The sequence below is a fragment of the Nothoprocta perdicaria genome, unplaced genomic scaffold (assembly GCF_003342845.1).
Source record: "Nothoprocta perdicaria isolate Ctin4 unplaced genomic scaffold, notPer1 scaffold_2, whole genome shotgun sequence".
Lineage (NCBI taxonomy): Eukaryota > Metazoa > Chordata > Aves > Tinamiformes > Tinamidae > Nothoprocta > Nothoprocta perdicaria.
The window spans coordinates 1134943-1159573 of record NW_020455204.1 but is presented as its reverse complement, the minus strand read 5'-3'; the positions used below and the strand labels follow the sequence as shown (position 1 = coordinate 1159573).

The 24631-nt window shown below is 50.3% G+C and overlaps 1 protein-coding gene across 1 annotated transcript in view; it reads left to right on the top strand.

The window, feature by feature from the left end:
* Window positions 1-6820: 6820 nt before the first annotated feature.
* POP5 (POP5 homolog, ribonuclease P/MRP subunit) overlaps window positions 6821-24631 on the top strand; it is a 19415-nt gene continuing 1604 nt past the window's right edge. The window contains exons 1-2 of the mRNA XM_026037439.1: window positions 6821-6943; window positions 8626-8705. Coding sequence (XP_025893224.1) covers window positions 6821-6943; window positions 8626-8705 — 203 coding nt within the window. The remainder of the gene's footprint in view (window positions 6944-8625; window positions 8706-24631) is intronic.

Below are 24631 nucleotides of genomic sequence, written 5' to 3'. Positions count from 1 at the left end.
GCGTCCGGGGGCTCCGTCCCCCCCGCCCGAGCCCCGGGAGCCCCCGCGGGCAGAGCGGAGCCTGCGGGAGCCCCGGAGAGCGGGGAGGGACACGGCAGGACCCGGGGCAGGACCCAGAGCCTTCCAAGCTGCCCCCCAGCCGGGGTGTCCCAGGGTTTGGGACAAGAGGGTCTCTGTGTGAGGGCACCGTGGGGCTTCACTCCCACCTCCAAAATCGGCGCCGAGGTTTCCTAGGGCACAGTGCTGTGACCATGAAGGGGGTTGTATCTAGAAAGCAGATTTGTATCTAGAAAGCAGGGGTCGAGCAGAGGGCTGTTTAAGGGGCGATAGCAGGGCTATAAAGTTAATAACAGTCTTCTCTTTAACCACAGGAACAGCCAGCGGTGTCACTCAGGACATGTTCCGGTGGGAATAGACCCTGACCCTGGCTCTGGATGCGCGGCAGGGGCTGCCGTGGAGGAGCTCTGCGGTGGGGACAGGGCTCCGGCAGCAGGTCCCCACTCGCACCCGCACTATGGCCATGCGTGCAGTGAGCGCGGCGCATTCTGCCTGTGCTCTGCACACCCGCTGCTCCCGCTCCGGTTACAGCCAAGGAGCCTTTTCCTTTCCTTCGTCCCCTGCAGAATCTGCTGTGTTTGATGCCGAAGCACAAGGTGATCCAGGGGCAGCGTGGCCGATGAGCACGAGCCTTGGCTTTAGCACCTGCACTGATAGAGAAGTTGTGGACACTAAAGGGAGCCAGGAGCTCTGCCAGGAGCCCAGTGGCAGCCGGAGATGGAAAGGAGCAGGTGCCCATGCCTGGCCGGAAGCATCTCCATTGGGATGCAGTGATGCTCCTGGAGACGCTGCCGGTACCGCAGTGAGGGATTCCTGCCCAGCCAGGGTGAACGCGGCCCTCGAGCTCCTCGAGACGGCTGAGCTGTTCCTGAGGACCTGTTCCTGTGGTGGTATCGCTGTCAACAGGTGCCTGGTGGCTCCTTGTCTCCATCATCGCCGCGCTGCAGACTTGGGAGCAGGTGCCTCCCTCCCGGGAGGGGACTCGTTGTGCAGACAGATTCCTCCCTTCGGAGGGCACCTCAGGGACCAGGATAAGGAGCAGGGGCAGCAACAGCACAGGGCCCTGTTACAGAACAGAGTGACAGAATAGGCAGCAGCTGAGATAATTTAATTTTTGAGGTTCTTCGTGTTATCTCCTGTGGTGGACAAATTATCATGGGGACGGCAGCGGGCGCGTGGCCGTGCTGAGGAGGGCAGTGCCCGCGCGCAGCCCCTAATTCCAGCGCTGCTGAGCTGTGAGATGCACACGGCAGCTCCCCGGGGAGAGACGGGCCCCGGCTCCATCTGGCAGCACAAAAGAGGACAGGCCAGAATCCTCAAGACACAAAGATTACATTATGTAACGTGCTCGCTGCTTCCCCAGACACGGCCACCGGCAGCCGTGGGACTCGGCCCCGGCCGCGCCGGGGGGGCTCCGTGTCCTTCCCCTGCCAGGGGCTCCCCGGAGGCAGCGACCAGCCCGGGGCGACGGGAGGCGGGTATCTGATCCTGCCTTGTAATTGTAAATACTGCAAGTGTCGAATCCTGCCTGCCCGTAGCAGCGTATCAGACAGCACAATGTGCACAAAACAAGGGTGTTTGGGGGTAAGAGTTCAACAGATTATATTTTTTTGCCCTCATTTTTGTAGAGGCGATTTAAAAGCAAAACCTGTTGTTCAGAGTTTAATGGTGTGCCCTGAGCACCGGGGAGCGCGTCTCAGTTAAAGGGAGCTGCCTGGATAAGAGGTTTGGGAATGAATGAGAAATGCCCGCGGGAAAGCCGTGCGTCTCCAGAAAGCTGCTGGTGGTGAGGGCCGGGCTCCACGGGGTTTTGCGGCACTTCTGGCTCTCCCTTTGCTCTCACTGCACTTGCAAGAACAGCAGCTCCTAGGGCAGTGCACTAACCACGTGGCGCAGCCTGCCAAAGGCCGCGAAAATCCAAGCTGGACTGGCCCAAGAGCCGGGATGCTGATCAGGAACCTGCCCCACCACTGCAGATGGACCGTCCAGCCCTCACTTGCAGCCTTTCCCATCCCTTCGTTCTCTCCCCACCCCTGTTAAAGGGTTGTAGAGACACGGCCTGTTCCAGCGCTCATAGAGATGCCAAATATTGTTCTTCTGGCAAACTGTATTTGGCCGGTCCTCCTCCAGAGCTTGGAAACAGGCGGACAGCTGGGGATCCTGCCTGCCTGAGGGCTGGTCCTGCTCTCAGGTCTTGCTCGGCGGGAGAGCAGTAATCCCGGCAGCATTACAGAGGCATTATCGCTGCGGCCGTAATCCCCGCGCCCGCGGCCCCCCGCATGCCCAGGCGCCCAGAGCTGCCCTTCGTGCCTGCGGGTCATGGAAGGGGGAAAGGCCACGGGAGCACCCGCCTTGGGAATGGGAGAGGAGGAGGAGGAGCAACGGCGGGGAAGTTAACGGCACCCAGGAGGGAAGGACCACAGGGAAAAGGGGATTTTCCTGGAGAAACTCGAGATGGCTGGGAAAGATGAAGTGGAGAAGAAAACGGGCAGGGAAGCAAGGCGAAGCTGCCTGTGTATACTGATAGCTTGGGACTCACCAGAAACAAGACCAAGCTCTGCCCACCAGGCATAGCGGGGCAGGGAAAAGGTCAGAGCAGTCCTCACAAGGAAGGCGGGAAGGTTTCCAGAGGGAAGCAACAAGCCCTCCTGCTTGTTGCTCTGTGGATGAGGGCACCGACCTCTGGCTGCTCCCAGCCCGGTGCTGTCAGAGCAGGAGAGCGAGCTCCACGCTGAGATGATGCCCAAGCCCCTCCTGAGCTCTTCCAACCAAGTAATGTGAAAGAATCACAGAATCCCACAGAATCCCAGAGTGGCTGAGGTTGGAAGGGACCTCTAGAGATCATCCAGTCCAGCCCCCTGCTCCAGCAGGGACACCCAGAGCATGGGGCACAGGGCAGCATCAAGGCGGGTTTGGAAGTTCTCCAGAGAAGGAGATTCCACAACCTCCCTGGGCAGCCTGTGCCAGGGCTCTGGCACCCTCACAGTGAAGATACAAAGGAAACTTCTACCCAAGGAGACGGATGGGCTGAGCTCCCTGAGCTGTAAGGGCTGCCCTCAGCCAGACTCCTGGGAAGAAACGCAGCCTTCCCTCTTCCAAGCTCCGCACAAAGTCCAGTTTTCCCAGACTCCCTCCTCGCTGCCTCCTGCTCCCAGCCCCTTCGGAGGCAGCGAGGCTCCATTCGCCCAGGTTCTACAGTGCCGAGCATCACCCTCCGGTACCTGCTGCGAAACCTCCGCTCGCACGTGCCAGTCTCCCCGCGTGGACATCCCTGAGCGCTGGGAAAAACTCCTCTGAAAATCCCTGCAGGGAGACGGACACGGCTCTGGCGGCGGCGCTGCTGCCGCTCCGTGCCCGACGGCATCAAGGCATCAAACAATAACGTAAAGGATTGCTCCACGTGGCCGCCTCTCGTGGACTGGAATCGAGACCAGCAACCCGTCCTGGAGGAGTTGCAGGAGAAAAAATTGAGTTACCTTCTAACTTGTTGTTCTCAAGGGACTCCAGGGTAAGAGCAAATCTTTTTGTCAGCCCATGTAGGTGTTCTGCAGATGCAATAAAATAAGTATGAGGCCGAGTGTGCTCCAGCTTTCTGATGTATGAGCCAGGGTTACGGCCTCCTTCAGACACAGGTGGACTCTTCACCCCGTGTAAAAGGTCCCCTGACTGTCAGGTACAGAGCCGACTTTTTTCTTGCTGATTAACAACCTATTTATCTTTGCCAAATATGGGCAAAAAAACCCACAACCCCCCCGCAAACCTGCCAAATAATGAGCTTGAGGGAGAAGGAGGGGAAGAGAGAGCTTCAGTGAGAGCATCAGGGAGAGCTGAGCACTTGCGGTCTGGGTTTGAAGCAAAGCCCTGTTTTAGGACAAGACCAAGGAAATTGCTTTGCTCGCTGCTGCCCAGAAGCCTGCTCTGCAGCTGCTCTACTGTGCAGAAACATCTTGTGTTTCTTATAGGAAACAGTTTCTTTCAAAGGTATAATTCAAATGCATGTTAACAGAGGTCGAAATGCCGACAGACCAATCCTCACATCGCTTTAGTCCTGCCCGTAAAACCAGGATAAAAGCAGTTGCTCCCGTCCATCCGCTGCCCTTTCCCTAGCACCGGCTACGGCGCGAGCTCCCATCCTGAGGCGGCTTCAGTTACACAACAGGAACTCCGTTATACAACAAACAGCCCCGAGTGCGAAGCAAATGCAGCGAGGCCCAATTCACCGGGGATCGGCGCGAGTGAATCACTCGTTATCTCCAGGGCAGCTGCTCTCGCTCTGGTTCAGATATTTTAGCTAATGAGCGCTGATAATGGCAACGGAACCGGCAAGGTTCTGGTGGAAGGCAGCTCTGCGGAGAGAGGCACGTCGGGCCAGCAGGCAGCAAGGAAATGTATGAGCTGCAAAATAGGCCTGCCCAGGTCTCAATTAGCAGCCAATACTCTCTTGCAAATGAAAAATTACGGCCCTCATAGGCACACAAGCGAAGAGGGTCAAGGGTGGGATGCCAGGGAAGGATAAATACGGTGTTTCTGTAGCCGAGCTGCCTCAAAACCCCAGTGACTGCCTGAAGAGGCTCCTGCCGCGCGGCCGGGCATCGCCGGCACCAGCATCTTCACACGGGCACCGAGGAGCCGTAACCCAGCATCTGCTTTTAATTATATTTTTTTATGCAAGATTTTAAGTCTTGATGTCCAGAATAATTAAATAAGCTGCATAAATAATGAGCATACTTGAGTGGTTGCATTCTGCCCCACACACCGCCTTTAATTTCAGGCAAAGTCATTTGTCAGGTCTCCAAGTAAGTGAACTGCAGAATGCTTCTTGTGCCCTGTTTCAGAGGGATGCTGCATCTTGGCAGTTGATCTAGAAACATCTCATTAATGGAATTATAAAATGGTATTGAATACTGCAGCTTTTTAGTAATTTTCACCAGATACTTAGATAAATATCTAAATATCTAGGGAACAGATATATAGATATCTATATAATAGATATATGTGGATATGTGTCTTAAATGTCTAGAGAAGCATTTCCACTTCATTTTAGTAAAGGTGACACTTCCTAAAGGATCAAATTATTTCATGTAGAATGAGTAGTTTTGTCTAATGTATTACAAATGATTTAATTTTTGCATGGAAATACAATCATTGGACCATTTTTCATCTCAGCAAATTAAAGGGATGGACCCAAAGTCAGTGCAATGGCAAAAATCCTCTTCCCAATTTGCAGGGAGGTAACATATACTGGTGTATAAGCAGAGAGCTGGTGTCAAACAGGGAGCTAATGACCACCCGGATTGCCTGGGATTTTGTTTGAATCACTGCTTAGTTCTGCCATCTTCCCTCACCATAAAGAGAAAGAACCTGCAGGAAAGGTGGGTTTTGTTGCTCAGGGCCTTAGTTTCTTCCCATGCAACGTGGAGATGGTAACACCTGCTTTCCAAAGTCATTGTGAAGTCTTTGGAGTTCAGATTTCCTATTTAGATACAAAGCAGAAAAAAAGCTCCTAAAAAGCTGTCCAGGCAGCAGACATGGGAGCTGCAGCAAAGAGGTTCTGCACGTGACTGCTCAATGTATAGGGCAGATGCAGAGGCCCTATGTCCTTTTCCAGGGGGGAGTTAAGGTGAGGCTCATACCTGCCACTGGGCACCCAGGTTCACATCTCTCCTTTATCTGCCTATTAACAAATTCATCAAACCTGTTTGCTTCCTGCATCTGTTTCCCAGGAAGGCTCGATGACGCTCCGGGCTTCGCTCAGGCTCAACGCTGTGTCTGAGCTGAACCCACCTCTTGTTCAAAACCTCCTTAGGACGGACGGACAGGAAGGCTCATGCTCTAAACACGCCAGTTTGCTGGTTTTACAGCTCGCTTCCACTCCTCACTGAGACGCACAGGCGCTGGCGGAGCTGGCAGCTGCCCGAAATAACCGAAGCAGTATAATAGGAAAGAGGATGATCATCTGCAACGAATTAAAATCTAAGCAGCACATCTCACAAAGGCGCATTATGGATTAGCAGAAGGGCCTCTCCCTTCTCTGCTCGGTGCCGCTGCAGGACGGCTGCGGCAAGACCCGTTCCCGGCCTCTCCCACCCCTTTCCCAACCCCCTTACTTTCCTGCTCCTCACTCTGACCCCAGCTCAGACGACCTAACACATAATAGGATTTTAGCAGCTCCGACACTGCCTGAACTGTCTTAACTATTTCCTAGAGCGCCTTTCACTTTCCAGATGATTTAGATCTGCCTACGAGATCTCCTAGAAGATGGGAAGCTCTGCTAATTACATCACTTAAATCTGTACGTGACAGCAAGTCATACTCCTCCTAATAAAGCTGGATGTTTAAAAATACACGGCGCCTGCACTTAAACACTCGAAATAGATGGTAAATTTTTAACGGCTTTGTGCCACTGGAGGTACAAGGATTGCTGACAGACGAGGCAGATCAGAGAGAGCTTCTTCCTGACATCGGGCTCTGAAGGACTCAAGTATGGATAAGGATGTTGTGTAAGACAGGCTTTTGGATACTGCTGAAGTGCTTGACAATTAAGATGGAATATGAATAAAAGCCTTAAACTGAAAACCTGCAGCTATTAGAAGGATTAGAGCTGTGCACGGGGCTGGCAAACGCACACGGCGTCGCAGCCCTCGCCCAGGCTGCCGTCAAAGCAGGAAGGGATCTGGAGCAAACAGCGCGCGGAGGGAGGCGAGAAGATCTGCAGAACCCCTAAAAAGAGTAGCAGAAACTTTGGGGGAAATTGTGATCCGCAATGGGCCAGACAGCCGGGATGGAGCTGCGTGCCCTGCGGTGCTTCCCTGCGAAGCGGGAAGAGCATCCGCTCATTTACGCCCTGCAGCAGTCCCGGCTTCGGTCCTGGCTTTCCGGGGAGACCGTGAGGAGGGAAGCGGCGCTCGCTGTCCTTGTCCTTCGCTGCCCTTCGGCTCGCCACGTCCCTGCCCTGGCAGCGAGCGACCCCGGCGCTCACGGGCACAGGGCCGGGTAACGCACATGGGGGTGATTCCATTCATTTTCTGACTTCTTTTAATTTTCAAAAATATTCTCCTCAAGGCAGTGCCCCAAAGGGTCTTTCCTTTAAGAGCCCAGCTCATTTGCCTGCCCATCTCCTGGGATCAGCTACTCCGACGGCCTCCACTCTGTTCTCCACCAATATGATTTCATTAGGTGCTGCAATCAGGTAAACAGCAGCGACTGCATTTGGAATATGCACCTTATACTCCTTACTTTGGAGCAGGCTACTTGGGGGAAGACTTGAGGAAAACAGACCATTTTCCTGCTTTTTACTGCAAGAGCCCAGCCTGGAGCATGTTCCAGCCATGGACACGGCAGCGAGCAGGCAGACAACCAGAAGGCAGCTTTATTATTCCTAATACTTAATCTCGATGCGCTTGAAATGCTTAGGAGGTTTCAGTCAATTCAGGCAGTGAAAACTTATTGAGAAAGGGTAAACTATGAGATGTTGCGCTCCATGTTAAAAATGAGCGTCGCTTATGGGTTTTTAGGTGAATGTAAGAAAGGAAAGTGCAACCCTGGCAATGCGTGTGACTGGCCGACTCTTTCCCTTTCCAAAGATTTTTAAGGGATCTCTCCCAGGGTGCCTCAAGATTTTTGCTGTACATTTGAATTATGGCCTGGCCTCTTTTTAGTGAATTGTTTCTTCCTCTCCCCAAATTTCCAGACTGATTGAAGGTCAAAGCGCCAATTTGTGGTCATCATCCACTCCGGGGGTACGTGTGAACAGCCACAAATGGAACAAAACCACAAAATACAGCAAGAAAGAGACGGGAGACAGAAGGGCATATTAAGCCCAAACACAAAATCACGTAAAATCACAAACACGCTTTGACAAGCAGGACGGACCACGAAAATAAGCAGCATATGGGAGAAGATGCAAGGAAGGTCACGGCCCGGGCAGCTTTGCAAACGTTGCAAGCAGCAGGATGCACAGCACTGAGTTGACCGCCCTGCTAGCGCAGGTAGACGGCTCAGAGCAGGAAAGCTCAGGGCTACAGCAGTAAATTAATATGCAACCCGCTCGAAAGGAAACAAAACATCGGAATGGTTTTCATTTTCCTTTCGTTTTCATTTGAATGAAATGTGAGAAAACATTTATTAAGCTGGGCAATGGCACACGAGTCAGTACGATGCCAAAAACTACCCAATGTGCAACAAAAAAATAGCAAGTGAAGGCAAAATGTAGAGATTATACTGATGAACTTGATATCTTTAAAGGTCTATAGAGACTAGATTGCTGAGTAAATAGGAGAGTGAAAAAATACGTAAGAGTAGAAGCAAAAAATATTATTCTTGTGCCAAAGGCATGGCAGGGCTTAGGCTTGAGTGGCACATGGGAAGGTTATTAGAACGTGAAAATCAAAGAGAGGTTTGATAATGGTTTTCCAGCTGAAAGAACCCAGCCACGTCACCCCTTTTTCCATGGTGGAAAGTGTTAGTGGTCTCGGAATCACCAACTAACTTCAAAAGATAGTGAGTGAAAGAGAAGAAAATGTCAGGATCCTTTCTCTGGGGCACTGACGCTCTGTCCTGCCACTGCAGATAACTCCCAGCCTCCACTCTCCTCAATCCAACAACGTGGCGGGAAACAGCATTAATATAATTGTTATTGTCAAAGAACTGTAATTATAGTGAAATGCTGTTTTAAAAAAAAAAAGGTACAGTCATATGTTAATATGCATGAGATAATTTGATCTGTAGCAAGTTAATCCGACTGGTATCCAGCTGGATTCACAGCTCACACCTTTGTCAAATGGAGCGCTGGGGACTTGGAAAGACATTCAATCAAAATATTAATAAACATTATTAGTTATTGTTACAGCACAAGTAATCCAGAAGAGTGACTGCAAGGACAGAGTACAGAACTCCACATTATTGCAACTATTTCTGTCTACTTCCTTGCTGTAGTGACAATGCACAGGGTTATCTAACCAGATACTGCCACTCCAAAATCTCTACGTTTTCCAGCAGAAAGACTAGGTAGAAAATTAAAGAATTCCCTTTTTTCTTCTTGTTTAACAAGCCCAGGTCAGTTACGTATTGCACCTTTGGAAAATGTCACCTAGAAGTCATTTTTTTTTTACAATGTGAAGATATTCTAAAAGGGACTTGCTTGTGTCATTGGAGTGATAATTAGCTGAAGCTTTCAGGCTAGACAGGATCCACTGGTCCGTAAATCAGCTTCCTCCCCTAGCAAAAGGACTTCTGTGGTTTTATTAGCAACGTTCCCAAGTTCATTAACACTTCAAATTACCATCCTCGTCTCCAAAGTTTGGGGATTATTGTCAAGGGTGAGATAAATATACAATTACAAGCAAGAACACACTTACTAAATGAAGTAAGTCACTCCTGAAATGCTATTAATGTATTTACAGCTAGAACTTCAAGATAAAATTTGTATATAATTTTGACTTTATGATGTAAGCTAATAGTTTCTGATGCAACAAATTAGAAAACCACACTAATAAAATAGGGTTTCTCGTCTGTAGAGAGTGCACTTAACCAAAGCAAAACAGAGAATTACGAAACCTGTAATGAAAAAGAGGTGAAATTAAAGGAACTGGGAATTTGAAAAAACATGAAGATGTGTAAACCAGAAGAGAGTAAGAGGCAGCATCTCGGAGTCCCCTGGCTCTGCTGGCCCTGTGACCACGGTGCGGTGCACACGGTGCCCGTCGCCCGTTATAAAGGGGTGTTCACGTGGGGTTGTGGGCACCGCGGGGTGTCCTTGGAGACAGACACCAGCAGACAGCGCGTTGCCAGCCCCGGGAGCCGAGTTCTTTGCCTGAGCAAGTGTCAGCCTCGTAACAGGCAGAGTACAGGAACCCACGTAGGCTGGACACGGCATCCCCAGCTGAGCGTGACACCCTCAACAACAGCACTTCTGCACACCGAGAGACATCCCCAGCTCCGAGCAACTCTGTAAAACCTTCAGAGATTAGTGGTGATTCTTAACATACCCATTTTAAGTATTATGTGATCCATTCAAAGCCATGGATCACAGAACTCTGGCTTTGTTAACTTTTATTCCGATAACGTTTTGGCTTGGACACAAAGACGGGGTATTGGGCCCTTACACAGTTTTGCTTCCCAGAGCCAAGAGCCCTGTGGAAGAGGTTTAGCGGAAACACACGGTGGCAACGTGAGCCAAATCTGGGCTGATTCCTGAATATTATGCAAGCAGAGCCCTTGCCCTGCTCCCTGCAGTGATTTCCGCTGGTAGGAGCGTCTGGAAATTGAATAAGAAGCAATATTTCTCCATTAGAATAACAGCAGCCTTTACCATGGATGGCTGCTGATTGCTGGGGTCTCCTTCCCAGCTAGAGCTGGACAAGACACAAGTTTTCCCCCCGTTATTCCCGTCCAAGTGCTCCTCCTGGAAGCAAATCCGTGTTATCTGTTCTCCCATGTGCAGCAGGACCCTGATCTGGAACACGGCATCAATTAGCCCCAGGAAGAGCAGATCTACGGTGGGCTCCACTGCGAGCCCAGAGCGAGGGGCCGGCACAGGAGGGACCAGCAGCAGGAAGGTCCGAAGGGAAGGAATGCAGCACATTCCCCTTGGCGAGGAGGCTCAGCGGAGCGCGGCGAAAACAAGCCCCGTCTCTCCGCACACACACACTCACACCCCCTGGAGGCTTCTGCAAAGCCACAGGAACAGAAATAATTTTGTTTGAATCCATCAAGCATTAAAATCCTTTCGCTGAGGGATTGAAGTGAAAAATGAGCCGGAGACAGGAATTAGAAGCTCTCTGCCTGGGCTGTCAAAAGGGATTTTCCCCAGATACAAAACAAGCAATTGGAAGCGCAGGGAGGTAAATCCCTTTTAGTCTCTGACGAGTGCACGTCCTCCTGGTTCCGCTCCCGGCCCTCGCTGCTCTGGGATCCGGTGGCCAAGGTGGGATCCGTGGCCGGAGAGGGCCCCTCATTGGGATCCCGCTCCAGGGTCTGCATCCCGCGCTTCCAGGAGCTCCCTGCGGCACCACGGGGGACGGGGAACAGGCAGCTGCTGGAAGGATAAACCAACAGCCCTGGGTACCATTTGATCAACCCTGAAATTTTGCTGAAGAAGGAAACAGGGAGCAGAGCTGACGCCGTATTCGCAGCCATGACCCACCTTCTTTCACTGCTCAAAAAAAACAGAGAGGACCGTCCACGTGCCTAAAATACAGCCCGTTTCCTCAAGATGAGTGTTTCTCAAAATGAAACTCGGATTCAGGAAGAGAAGGCAGCAGCTTGGGGCACTGGGGGCTACTGTGCAGCAGGCAGCTACCACCCAGAATAGTGGGGAAAGGCTACGAGGAGCAGCTCGCATTTACAAGTCCTCTCAGCCCTATAACCGGGCTCAGGGAAGGAAATGATCCTCTCAGCACTGTTTGGTTTCATGCAGGATAGATTCTCCCCTCAGTAAACTGCCAAAAGCGAAGACCAGTGAATTATTCATAGTACAGCATCTGCAGGAAAATTATAAACACAATACACTGTAAAAAAGGCCAGTATGGCACAGGGTCCATCGCGTAGGGATGCAGGACTGCCAGAAGAGAGAACACTAAAGAAACTGCAGGTCTAAGTGCCTTAAGGAGGAGCTGGGACTTTATATTCATCAAACTGTGCACCGGTTACACACCGTGAAACGCCAATGGCAGCAGTAGGGATATGAAGGAAGGAGAAGAGAACAAGATGAAGAGACCAATATGAAGCATTTAACCTAAGGGCAGGAGCCTGCAGAACGACAGGAGCCCTCTGATTGCTCCATGGTTTTTAGCACACGGAGGGAGAACTGGGTAACCGCTCACGCTGCAGGATCCCTGATCCCATGTGGCTTTGAATTCAAAAGCCATTCCGCAGAACAGACAACCTGAATAAGTCGAGTTTAACATAACGTTCAATAAGTCTGATAAATGCTAATGTGCTTCGAGATAAGGGCCATAGTTACCTCAATACAAAGCGGCATATGTTCATAGTAAATATTTTCTTCTACACACGCTGTCCTCCACCGTTGTGCAATATGATTTCCTATTGTTCTGTGGCAATAATACTACCACTTAGGCGGTGTTTTATAGCTGCAGATCACACTGTGCTTAACCCAGGGGGTATCATTATCTCCGTTTTACATACGGAGTCACTGAAGCACCTAGCGAGGAAAGGAGCGCATGGAAAGATCAGAAGCAAAACAACTACACATTTACAAATTACAGCGCTAACTCCTATACAAGAGAAACCCCGGGAGGGTTAGGTGGGAGCTGCTGGCAGCGCGGCTGTTTGAGAACACCCGTGAAAAGAGCTCGTCCTGATGCCAAGTCAGGGGCAAACGCGGGCAGGCAAAGAGAAGAGGCGAGGTGCTCGTGCCACGGGCACGGGTCAGCGCGCGGCAGCAGCCAGCTCGAGCCCGCTAACTAGAGCAGAACGAGCCTGTTCGCCCTGATGACACTGACGGTCGGCTCCGGAGAAATGAAGAGTGATCGGCAGCATCTTAATCTGGGAGCTGAGGACCCGGAGAGCCGGGTAAAAGGCTGGGAAAGGGGCCAGGTCTGGGGGCAATGAGGGGGTAATCTGTAAAGCAAAAGCTCTTCAGCCATCGCCGGCCGCCCCCCTCCTCCCGCCGAAGACGCTGCTGCACTGAACCTGAAAGGCCTGGTTAAAAATACCTTCTCCCTGCAGCTCCTCGCGGAGCCACCGAGGCGGAATGAGTCATTCCCGGCGGCTCCGGCCCCCCCAAGCCGCCTGCGTCAGGTTGGGAGCGCGGCTGCCAAACGCCACGGGACGCGCCGTTCCCTCGCAAAGGGCAGCGGCCTTGGGGGACAGGCACGCCGGACAGACTGGCTCTGCTCGTTATTCACAAGCACCCGAACGCCGTGGCACGCCGGGAATAACGTAGTGCCCCTCTGGAACAACGTAGTGTCCATCCAGAGCACGTGGCAACAGCCGCGGCCCTTGGGTCCACTCTGCCTGTCCCCTCGTCCATCCCTCACTGGCCGTGGCTCCTCATCCCACCATGGCTTGTTAGGGTGAGGCCCAAACGCCTTCCAAATCCTCTCTCATTCACCAAAGAGCTTCTCTTTTCCAAGATCTGGCAACATATGGCCAGCGAATAGAGTGACAAAGATGATGAAGGGAATGGAGCATCTCTCGTACGAGGAGAGACTGAGTGAGCTGGGCCCAAAGGAGCCAGCTGGGTTGGAGTTGGGTTGGAAGGAAGGTCTCCCTTCCAACCTTGAACATTCTGTGATTCTGTGAATGGGCCACCAGCAATGAACGACCTGGGATATTGTCCTCTCCCTACTACTATTGTAGTGTTGACTACTACTATTGTCCTCTCACTACACGGTGCACCTCTGGGTGCCCTGCAAGGAAAGCAGATGAAGTTACTGCTGAATGAGTAATTTCATGAGAATGAATGAGATGAAACAAGAAATCCCAGATTTAAATTTGCTTATTCTGCTGGCAGAGCAATCCACCCAGGACTCGTGTCCCCTTCTAAGCTGCACAGTGCACGGAGGCAGTGACAGCTCTTTCCTAACCTGTTGCGGGAGTGCAGAGGGATTTCCCTGGGATTTCTCGGCCTTGCCTGGATGTGAGGTGTCTGGAGAAAAGGGATTCTAGTAGAAAAGGGATTCTTGGCTTGCAAATGGGGCCCTACTGAATCGTCTCCTACCCCAGGACCCTTTGTCCCTCGGGCAGTAAGGATGGATGTTTGGTGAACTTTAAGATAAACACCCATGTAAGCTGGTGAATTACAAGTCCATGCCAAGATATGAGATATCCGTAGTGTAGCCAATTCCTTGTCATCAGCAGGGATTTGAGGGGTTGGGAAATGGTGGAAAAAAAAAAAAGAGAATTTAAATAAGTCCTGAGTTAAAAGGAAGGAAAATAATAGCAGGTGAGGAAGAGATTAGAAAGCTGATCTCATGACACAGGCAGGATCTGGAAGCCAGTATCACTGCTATAAAATGCTAGATCTGGAGATGGGGAGGGGGCAGATCTTATGGTGCTGCACTCCTTTCACACGGAGAGTTTATGATAACGCGACCAACGTGATCCTTGTTTGTTTTCCATAGACAAGTTGGCTGGCTGTGACCGGTGGCTCAGTCAAGTACCGTGTGAGAAAGCAACAGTGGACAGCACCAATATCATACATAGTTCAGCAGCAGCCAAACCTCTGCAAGTATCATCCTGAAAGAGAAAGAAAAACCACACACAGCTATTAATAGCAGTAAAAAAGTGGCAAGGATGATGAGGACCCACACAAAAGCAGAGCTATGTTCTTCAACTCCCTCAGGTTCTCAGTGCTCGGCAGCACAGAAAGCAGCAGCGTTCCCCGGCAATATGGGCAGCTCCTGCTCTGCAAGCCATGCCTGGTGCTACGCTGGGTGATGGAAAAGGTAATGTGCTTACGGGCCATGCTGTGATGCAAAATGATGTCAGTGGCTGGCAGGATTCCACTAGCAAGGTGTGACAACGTTGTCTTGATGGAGGCAGGGGGATGACGCAGTTTTACATTAGCTGCCCTGCCATTTTTCCCTCCGCTTTTTAATTCTTCATCAAATCAACCAAGTATCTTCTGTTCAATGTTAATGACTTTGTTCTGATAGAGTTTGAAAACTAACAGACTTCCAAATTTTACAAATTCATCATGTGCAACTTCATCATTCAGACTGTTCTACATTCATGTTGACTGGGAATATTTTATCTCTGAAGAGATTTCTTTTTCTTTAAATAGAAGGCATTTATTCAGGAACCAGAAACTTGAAAATCCTCCATCCTCCTTTCTACCTTTCTTCTCAACGCCTAGAGAGTTATTTATTAGCACAGAGCACCTAGAAGGGACAATTCTCTTTTGTGTTAGCATTTAGGACCTCTCCTCCCACTTTTCTCATCATTACTTCTTTTCTGTCTTCTAAAAGATGTAAAGTAATTTTGATTTTCTCTTAGCTTGTTCCCATTTCTGTGGAAAAAAAAAAATGAAGATCCTCCCCTGCTTGCCTCTCACTATGCAGAACAGACAGGCTCACCTCCCCTTCTCTCATTTCCAAATCTTACCCTTTTAGGGAAAAAAATTAGCCCCATTGCTACTGGCCACCCTACTCCATAGCCCCACTGGGACATCTGGGCTTTACAAGGATTGTGCAGCCACAACTAACTGCATCTCAAGCGTGTTGCTGGGCTATTCCCGAGCGCTCTCTCCAGCTCCAGTGTTGTGTGATGGCTAAGAAAGGAAATGGTCAATCCCTCACCGCTGATCTCAAGCTCTGGTGGTCCTATAATGATGGGAGAAAGACAGAATGTGGGAACTTCTGCCATTTGGTTAATTTCTTAACAGTCCAGGATTTCTTTTAATTGTCTAATTAAGTAAATTATATTTTAAATCTTTAAAATGTTCACTGTCCTGCTCTATTTATGCATTGAGAAACGTAAAACTTTGGTCCTTCGTTGCATTTCGATCTCAGTGCAGTTTATTCCAGCCATAACTGTAGGCCTGCTCCTTGCTGCTCAAGCGCAGATACAGTGGCCAAGATGCAGGACACAGGGAGATACCTCAATATGTAAGAAAGCAAATTCTTCACTAACCTGTAGCCACAGGATTCCACTTGTAGAGATATGGCCAATGTACCTGGAAGGAGCACGTAGCCTAACACAGAGAGGAAATGCCAACAGCAGAGGCTCTAGTCTGATTACTGCTCAATAGAGAGGATGGTGGCTTCTATATCTAGGAAATACAATTTCATAGAGAAAGAGAAAAGCATTTTCTATTAATAAGCCAAACAAATAGGGTAGTAACAGCATCCCAGTAAGGTGTATGTGAGACAAGAGCCTCAATGAGGGCTAAGGTTGTGGTGAGAGTAGCAGATATTCTGAAAGAAAGGTCTCTTCTGTTAAGTATTTGTAAAGGCCAGTTCATCCCAAATGGCGTTTCAGGGTATGGAAAACCCAATCTAATTCCACTAATAGGTGTCTTAATCGTCCTAAAGCTGTAAGGTTCTTGAGTCCTTTTGTTATTGCATACATCAAACTTGGAAATTAAAGATACTGAAAACAATGTAAATAAAAGCTACTGCCAGGAACGAATGAGAACCTTGACCAAGCAGCTAGTTACTTAGCTGCTGTTTCCTGTCCTGGCCTCTTGCATTCTCAGAAAAAAAAAAAAAAAAAGAAATGAAAGAAAATATCTCTGCAAGTCGTTTTTCCTGTTGAACGAGTGTTTGTGGGATCTTATCTCTATCTCTTCTCACCTGAGACCAGGCACCGCTCTGACATCCACGTCTGTTTCATGCTGACTGAGGTCACCCCTTGGCTACTGCAGCTCCTAAATGAAGAAAGAGGAGGGAGCAATTAACCCAAATGCATTCATGGCACCAACTAAAACTACGAGTGGAAACTCCAACCAGAATTGCTCAAGGTGTTATACTTATTCCCCAGAAAAGCAGTGTGTTTTAAGGCCATGGAAGCTGCCCAACAGCCTTTCTAGGACTTTATACAGACTTTAGATATCCCAAGTGAGGAAGGTTTCTGCGGGGGCTACACCTATCGCTTAGGCTGTGTGTTCTGAGGTCATGCCGTGCACAGCACAGAAAGCTACAGAGCTAATCAAGCCTTTTCCATAGGCTCCATCTCTTTGTGCTAGAAACACATTCCTGCTAGTCTAGTTCCAAAATGGACACAGCCCTAGAAAAATGGAGGAGGAAATACGTTAACTGTAGACTTCAAGTAATAGGAGAAACAGTTCAGAAAGAGGCAAATGCACTCGGAGCACCCTACAACACAGAAAAACCACAGATGAAGGCCATCAGATAATGCAGGACTCGCACGATTCAGCTCACCTTCTCCCTTCTCCTCCAAATCCTTCAACACTCTTCCTCCCTTCTGACTCCCTGGATCCACTTCCCTTTCCCTCTGCCCGTTCCACAGCGTTAAGCAGAGAGGCAGTGATTATGCAGTGGCATTTTTAAATAACTCCCGAGCGATACGGACGGATTGCGTGCACGTATGCACGAAACATCCCGTGCAGGTCCCAATAAGGCAGCCCAGGTAGCGGGGCCGCCGCTGCCCGCGGCACTTGCAGCCTCGGCCGCGCTGTGCAGGAACGGCCACGGCCGAGACGTGCTGCCATCCCACCCCATGAGCCAGTGATCCAGGACAGCTGCAGGGGTGCAAGCGGCTCTATCTGCTGTTATTGTTGCTTAGAGGGAAAAAAAATATTCTTTTTAGACCATCCAGACATTTCAATTTGTCTCAGATCCAGGGCCCAGCTAAAAAAGTGTGCGAGAAACTGATTATTCCACTGTAGATGGGAATATGGAGGAGGTCTCCATCTGCGTAGGAGAGATATCTGCCTGTTGCAAACTTGCACCAGTCAGTCACTCTCATCTGCTCTGCGGGATAAAAATCTCCCAGATGCGAGGCACTCCGAGCAGAACTGCCCATCGCCTCTCCAGTGCTCACCGCTCATCAGCAGGACCGGGAAAAGGTGATTTCTTGTTCATCCAAGTGCACCTTCCTTCATATTCCTCTTTTTTTCTCTTGGAACATTTGCCCCTCTCCTTCTCCTGTGTTAAAGGGGAAACAAAATCTGAAGGACAAAGGCCCAGTCAGGAGAGGGCCAAGGGAACTGATTTTTGCTCCTGACTTCAGGAGTCCAGTTGCTCCGCAGGATTTCCAGTGGATCTTCTCCAACACCGTGTTTGTACCTGTCTATCACTGATACCATTGCACAAAACTAAAAAGATATCAGACACACACCTGAAGTGTGCACACGTGCTGGAAAAAGACATCACTCCATCCCAAGGGAAAGGAGTGGGAGAGAGGGCAAGGAGAAAACTGCAGGGGAGCACAGGATGGGGAAGAAAGGCCAAGCAATAGCTGAGAGGGGAAAATCTTTCTTTTTGCTTTGCACATCTTCCGTTTGTTTCTCCCTCACGTTGAAGATTGGGATTTTTTACCCCTTGGTAGGAACTAACGTGATGCACAGCCCTGTATGCCTCTATAGCTTTAAATTTAAATTGAGCCCAGAACTGGCTCTCCAGTCTCCAAAGTGCTGGGAGGGAACGGGCAGGAGGCAAGCGCATCCCCGAGGAAGCCAGGCTGCTCTGGCAAAGCTGCTGCAGCAGCAAGGCTATTAATAAATGTTTGCAATCTTTTAATCGTTGCGCTGAATTGCCACCGTGTTCCTGCAAACCCCGTAGTGTGTCAGTGCAGCTGCCTCCTCCCGCCCGCCCGCCCGTGTTCGCGCATGTGAGTGAGGGGGAACATCAGGAGCGGGCTCCTATCCGAAGGCTGCTGCAGACTTGGAGGCAAAGCGGTTTTGACAAGTGACTTTTAAAATCTTCCGCATGCAAAAGAAAGCGGCCCCTATTAGTTACATCTATTAACCATCCTTTCGCTTGGCTTTCCTTCGCCAGCGAATCCTGCCCGATGCTAACCCTGCTCCATGAAAATATCAGCTCCGATGAGTGGCGGCTCGAGCCGTGACTCGCGAGGCCGAGGCTCTGGCCATACCATAGCACCACGTTGGGATGGAGCACCCCAGCTCACCGTCACCCGCAGCAACAGAGCAGCTTTCGTCCACTTGGTCCAACTCCGCGCCGAGCCGATAGACACCGGGATGCAGCACAAGCAGGTATCGCTTCGCAGGCTGCTTCCGTAGGGCCGGTTTATCACAATACAGGTGGTCCAAAAGGCTGTGATCCTATTTATGGCCACAGATACCATTCCAGGATGAAAGGGATTAATACTTTTAAATAAATTCTCTATTTCCCCGTCCATGTGTCGCTAGTATACCCATTATTGTCCAAACTAGGCTCTAACAGTCAAAGCAATCTTCTAACGTCATGGTGGAGATCAGTTTAATCCTTTTTCCATTCCCTCCCCCGGCTCAAACTCTCATCTTTGTCCTAATTATAATAGCATTCGAAATTATCACGGTTTAAAAAAAGATGCCAGCTTATATAATATTCTTATTGCTTATTAATGATTTCCGAAGGGAGAGCAGGGGGAGCTACGCTGCGGGAATTATGCAAAGGAAGCATGAGCCATCCCTCGGCGGGCTCCACCAATTTCTTCTTCGGAAGCCTCCTGCGCAAGGATTACCACGTAATGACAGATTTAAGGCTTTTCGGGAATGACAGGCCTGCCCTGCATACTTGGACAAGCCGGGATGACAGGCGTCCCATCCCGCGGCGCGCAGGAGAAGGAGCCTCCGGAGCGGCAAAGGGACCCTGCCCACCCCGCGGTGGGATAATCCCCCCGGCAGCGCAGCCCAAAGAGTCTGAGGGCTGTTAAGAATAGGAGCTGATGAATAATAATAATAATAATAGAGAAAGCATCAGGCTGGATCTTGGTGACATGGTTACACGGGCCTGACAGGCAGAAAGACAGTCTGCTCGCCTCTCAAGGCCTTAAGTCCATTACTTAATCTACATTTCCTTATATCCCGGCCTCTCAACATCTGCTCCTCTATAAAGCTACAGCGGGTGCGAGGCTGAGGAACCCATTTTGAGATTTAGGTCCTTGACATGAAATATTTTCTGTGCTTGTCACTGTGGTATTTTTCTCTTGGGGAGCACAGCATGCAGCAGGAGGGAATGGGAGCAGGCGCTTCCCATCCCTGCTCCAAACTCTTGCCGTTTTATGGAAGAACAAACTTCATTACAGGGCAATATCAGGAGAGCCACATATCCCGTGTAAAAGACAAACGACGTTTGCTTTCCTCATGCTTACAGAGAAACACCTGCAACCTCCAAGTCCCCTAAGCAAAAGACAAAAAGAATAGAGTTTAATAGGTATGATTTAAGTAACTTAACTACATAAAATGATTTTAGACTGATTTCATTAGTCTATCACATGCACATAGAAATTCTATACACATAAAAATGTCAAGAGCTGAAGCTGAAAATACATTTTAGAGGAACCCAATAAACACTCTAAATCATCGTCTTGTGCTTTTTGAAGACCTACACCTTCGTACTTCCTAACTACCACCTAAGGGGCCATCCCTCGGCTTTCCACAAGCAAAGTGGAGGGAGTTTCATTTTGGCCCCATAGTAGCGATGGGGAAAGGGAAGGAAGAAGTTAATGGCAGGACCAAATTCCTGCAGGGAGATACAAACCTCCCCGGCCTGGCAAGGGTTCCTGAGCCAGGAAAGGACACTAGTTTCAAGCCACATGCAGTGACGCTGCCGACGGTGACGCGTCTCCGTGTCCGCATCCTGCATCCCGCATCCCGCAGCGGTGCCGGGCTAGGCGGCGGGATGCAGCAGCCCTGGGCGCTGACACACGGCAGGAGATGCTGCAATGTGGGGAAAAGTGAGCTCGCCTCGGAAAGATGGAAAATGAAACCAGATGCCACGAGGCCCGAGCGAGAGCAGAAACTAGATCTGATGCTTTAGATGACTCCATGGAAGCTGCTCATGTTCAGAGGCAGCAGGACCAAATTCAGCTCTAATTAAGTCACTAGTGTTACAGCGGGCTGAACATGATCTTTTAAGCACCACAAGTATGAAACGGGGACAAAGAAGGTCACGGGGCGACAACTGCTTGTGCTCCAGGGTTTGTTCCGTGGGGCCGCAGGGACACGTCCCGCGTCAGCCGCCCCCAGACCACCTCCCTGCAGAGCAGCGCGGGACCCTGCAGCAGGGAGAGGGCACCCCAAGGGCCAGCCCGAATTCCCCTGCCCTCGGGAGGCCGCCCAGCAAACGCACCAGACGTTTATTAGCCCATTTCTGCCTTCATGGGGTGCTTAGTTAGAAAAAACGGCAGGTATTTACACACTGACATAGGTGCAAATGTGTTGAAAGCAAACCAGCCCCCCAGCAATCTGCCCCAAACGGGTCAGATGCTTCCAGGGCTCTCTGTCTCCTTCAATCTGTAACGGTGGCTGCCTCTGGAAATCTGTTTGTGTTGGGCTTTGCCAGTCTGTCAGAGCCCGAATTTGCTCAGCAGCAGTTGTGTGGATTCCTGCCCCCAAATCCGCACTCGCGGCTGCACCCGGCACCCAATCCGAGCCGCAGACTGGCCTGGGTTGTAACTCCTTCAGTTACTCGCAGCTCTCCTTGAAGAAAAGGAAATATCCTCACTTTGCCAATGTGAAACTAAGGTCCATGGATCTAAAGGGCCTGACTCCCATCTGAGTCAAAGGAAGTTATGCACCAAATATTTGGCCGTTTTGTGACTAACATCACAAACCTGTGGGGCTGTCAGAAATGTCAAGTCTCAGGCCAATCAACCTTATCTAAAGCGTTCTGCCTTTGTATAAAATCACAATAAACCTTCATTTTCACTTGAATTCACACAGCTCGACACCATCTCCCTCCTTCAGCAGATACCTCTGCCGTCCATCTGTGCTGCCCTGCAGAGGATGCACTTCTCACTGGAGGGATTTCTTGCAAAAGCTTCCCCCTGGCTACGTAAAATCAGGATTTTTGTTTCACACATATACACTTTTTTCCCTTTGGCTTACCTGTGTGGCTTTGCTTTTCTTTAAATTATTTTCTGACAGGTTTCTGGAAGCTTATTGAAGAGAACTCTTGTGGCAGTACCAATTGCCAGCAGCTTTGCAGATTCCTCTTTCCTTACAGATGCTTCTTTCGCCTAAGTGGCCGCTGAGCCCTGTGCAAAACGTGGAGCTCCATCTCCCCCGCACGCCTTGAGACTTGTTACAGCCAAAAAACATGGTCTAAAACACAGCCAGGAAACCCACTAAAACTCTCTGAGGCCAGGATTTAGTTTTTGGTGGGTTTTGCTATAACATTATGGAACGTTGTACCATATAGGTGGCCAGAAGTCAAAATCTCATTAGCTGCTACTGGATTCTTTGTGGAGAAGCAACTTTTCAATTACACATAATTAATAATAATTAGCCTCTATCTTCAGAGACCAGAACAAAGAATAATTAATCCATCTTAGTAACACAGTTAAGGAGGTATTAATTTTTTTTTCATGGCAATTGGTGTGGTTTGTAGCTCAGCTTGCACTCCCTAATGCAGAAAGGAAAGGGAGAATCCGCAATGATCTGAACTAATATTCTAGTTTTTGCTCTAGTTTAATTAACTAGCTTGGAAGCAGCTGTTTGCTGCTAGCAGCAGCTTGCAGCTAATGAACTGTGCTGCCTACAGCTCTCTCATGTATAGGAAGAGTTTTACTGTATTTGATAGCTGACAGTATGAAAGGGGGCATTTTGTGGATTTTTAGCATGCATCTATTAATATAGTATTTGCAATGATCCCCATTGCAGAAATGGTGCAAATGAAGCTGAGAAATTTACGGGCGGCTTCTCACTTGGCCAAAAGGCTTTTTTGGCTGCTCTTTGCTCTCATTCTTCCATATTCTTTTTGCTGAATAGGAAGAAAGATGCCTGATTTTGTGACCTGGTCTATTCCAGATAGTGGGTGCCTAATTCACATACTGGAGCCCTTTATCAGACCTTAAATAGTGGTTTACATCTTCAAAATGACTTCTGATTCTGGACATGTATTGGAAGCTCAGCTTACTGTGCCTGGGCCATCTCTCAGAGCGCCTGCTCACGCAGCCATTAAATTCTGAACCGGAATTTAACGTTCTCAGCAATTTGAAACTGCAAATTAAAAAAAAAAGAAAAAGGGGGTTATATTCTGATCTGAAATAAACAGTCCAAGATCACGCTGCAAGCCACTGGAGGAGGCAGAAACGGGCTTTGCTTGAAGGTGCACATGCTGCTGCACGTGGCAGCGCACGGAGCGGGAGCCCCGGCCGGCGCCGTGGGCTCCGGCAGCTGCTCCGGGCCCGGCCGGGCACCGGGAGAGGCTGCTGAGGGACGGAGCTCCCTGGGAAACAGCTGAAGTGACAGAGCCCGCTCAGCCGGGGACGGCTGATGATGAACGAATGGTGAAGCTAATGATGATGGTGTGTTCTGATGTTAAAAATGATGGGTTTTCTCCCTGCGCATGAAGGTGGGGATCTGTTACTGATTTGAGGGCTTCTAAGGTTAAAAAAAAAAAAAAAAAAAGAAAAGGGAAAAAAAAAAAAAACAAACAAGCAAAAGGGACAGGAATAGAAAGAGACAGAAAACAATGGAATAAAATTGAAGCGACTAGGGAGAGGGAGGCTGTCCCAAATGTTAAATGAATGCATCTACATGAAAGGCTCCAGGCCAATATGCTTCGAGAATGCACTCTTCTGTCTCAGTGACCTTGCAAAAATAAACCGAACAAAAAAGCTTCAGGCAACATCAGACAGCGGCTTTAAGAAGCAGTTTTAATTTTAGCCAGGCTGGTTCGTATGTGCAGTTGCAAGGTTATCTGGGGATGAGCTGTGCATGCCGTGGAACAACATTCAGTTGTCACCCCCATCTCTCATATTCACACCTGCAACTCCAAACCCCAGCGATGGCAAATTCAGTTCAGTGCTTCCAGAGGACGGACAGTGCAATTTGGGCCATGCGGGGCAAATTAAACCTTGATACCACAAGGAAGGAATACAAGTCCATCCTCATTTGACTGCAGAACGCAATTACTTTGGCTCCTTGATGAGCGAGCAATGTGCAAGACCAACACTCCAGCACAACACGCTCTAATATGGGGCTCCCTCTGCTTTTATTACGTCCTTGCCTCACATCACCACATTTGACCCCCATTCACTCTATATTCACATAGGCCGAGTAACACATTTAACCCCTCTGCACCTCGGTGTCCTCCCCTGTAAGACAGCAGTGTGATACCCAGCGAGAGCAGGCAGCCCTGGCCCACGGGCCGGCCCGGACACACTCACCGGGGAGCTCCGCAGGGCTGGAGCAGAGCTGCCCACGGCCACCGCGGGCCGAGGACACCAGGACCCAGCCGCGGGGCAGACAACCTCAGCCCCGTTGCCTGGCCCCGTTCTGCACTCCAGACTAGCTACAGAAGGGCCAGCGCGCACCCAAAGCCTCCCAGCTATTTCTGACAGGGGTAGGGCAGCTCAGAGCCCAGGTTTGACGCTGTCTCCTCACTCAGAGTCTAGAGAGAATCGGGTAACTGTTATCGAACCACCTCATGTGTGGTATGGGCTGAAGCAGCCGGACAGAAACCCCTGCAGCGCCAGCGACACCAAGAGCAGCCCAGGAACATCCTCCATGCGCGGCTTGGGACCAGCCGCCCGCACTGCTGCCGTTACCGTGCTCTGCCTGCAATGAAACCAGCGTGCGGGATAAAACGAGGAATTCGGCTCAGGGAGCGTAGGATTCACCTAGGATTCACCACCCTATTAGCCGGCGGCCAACGAACACCCACAGCAATGGGGAATCTCCCGTCCGTCCAGACTGCTCTTGGCTACAGCACAAAGAGCGGGGCCCATTTCCCACCCTGGCAGGGCCGTGCCGGGTATGTGCCCCATTGGGTCCGCGTGGGGAGAAGCGGGACCGGGAGCGCCGGGAGAGCGGGGTGGGACCCCCCGGGAGCCAGGAACGGGGCACGGGGCGCCGCCGGGAGGGCGCGGGCACTGCCGGGCCCCCTTAAAACGGGGCAGGGCCCGGCCGGAGGCGACGTGCGCACCGCAGCCCGTTAAACCGCGGCCTCCTGCCGCGCGGCCGCTCCCGCCCGCCCCG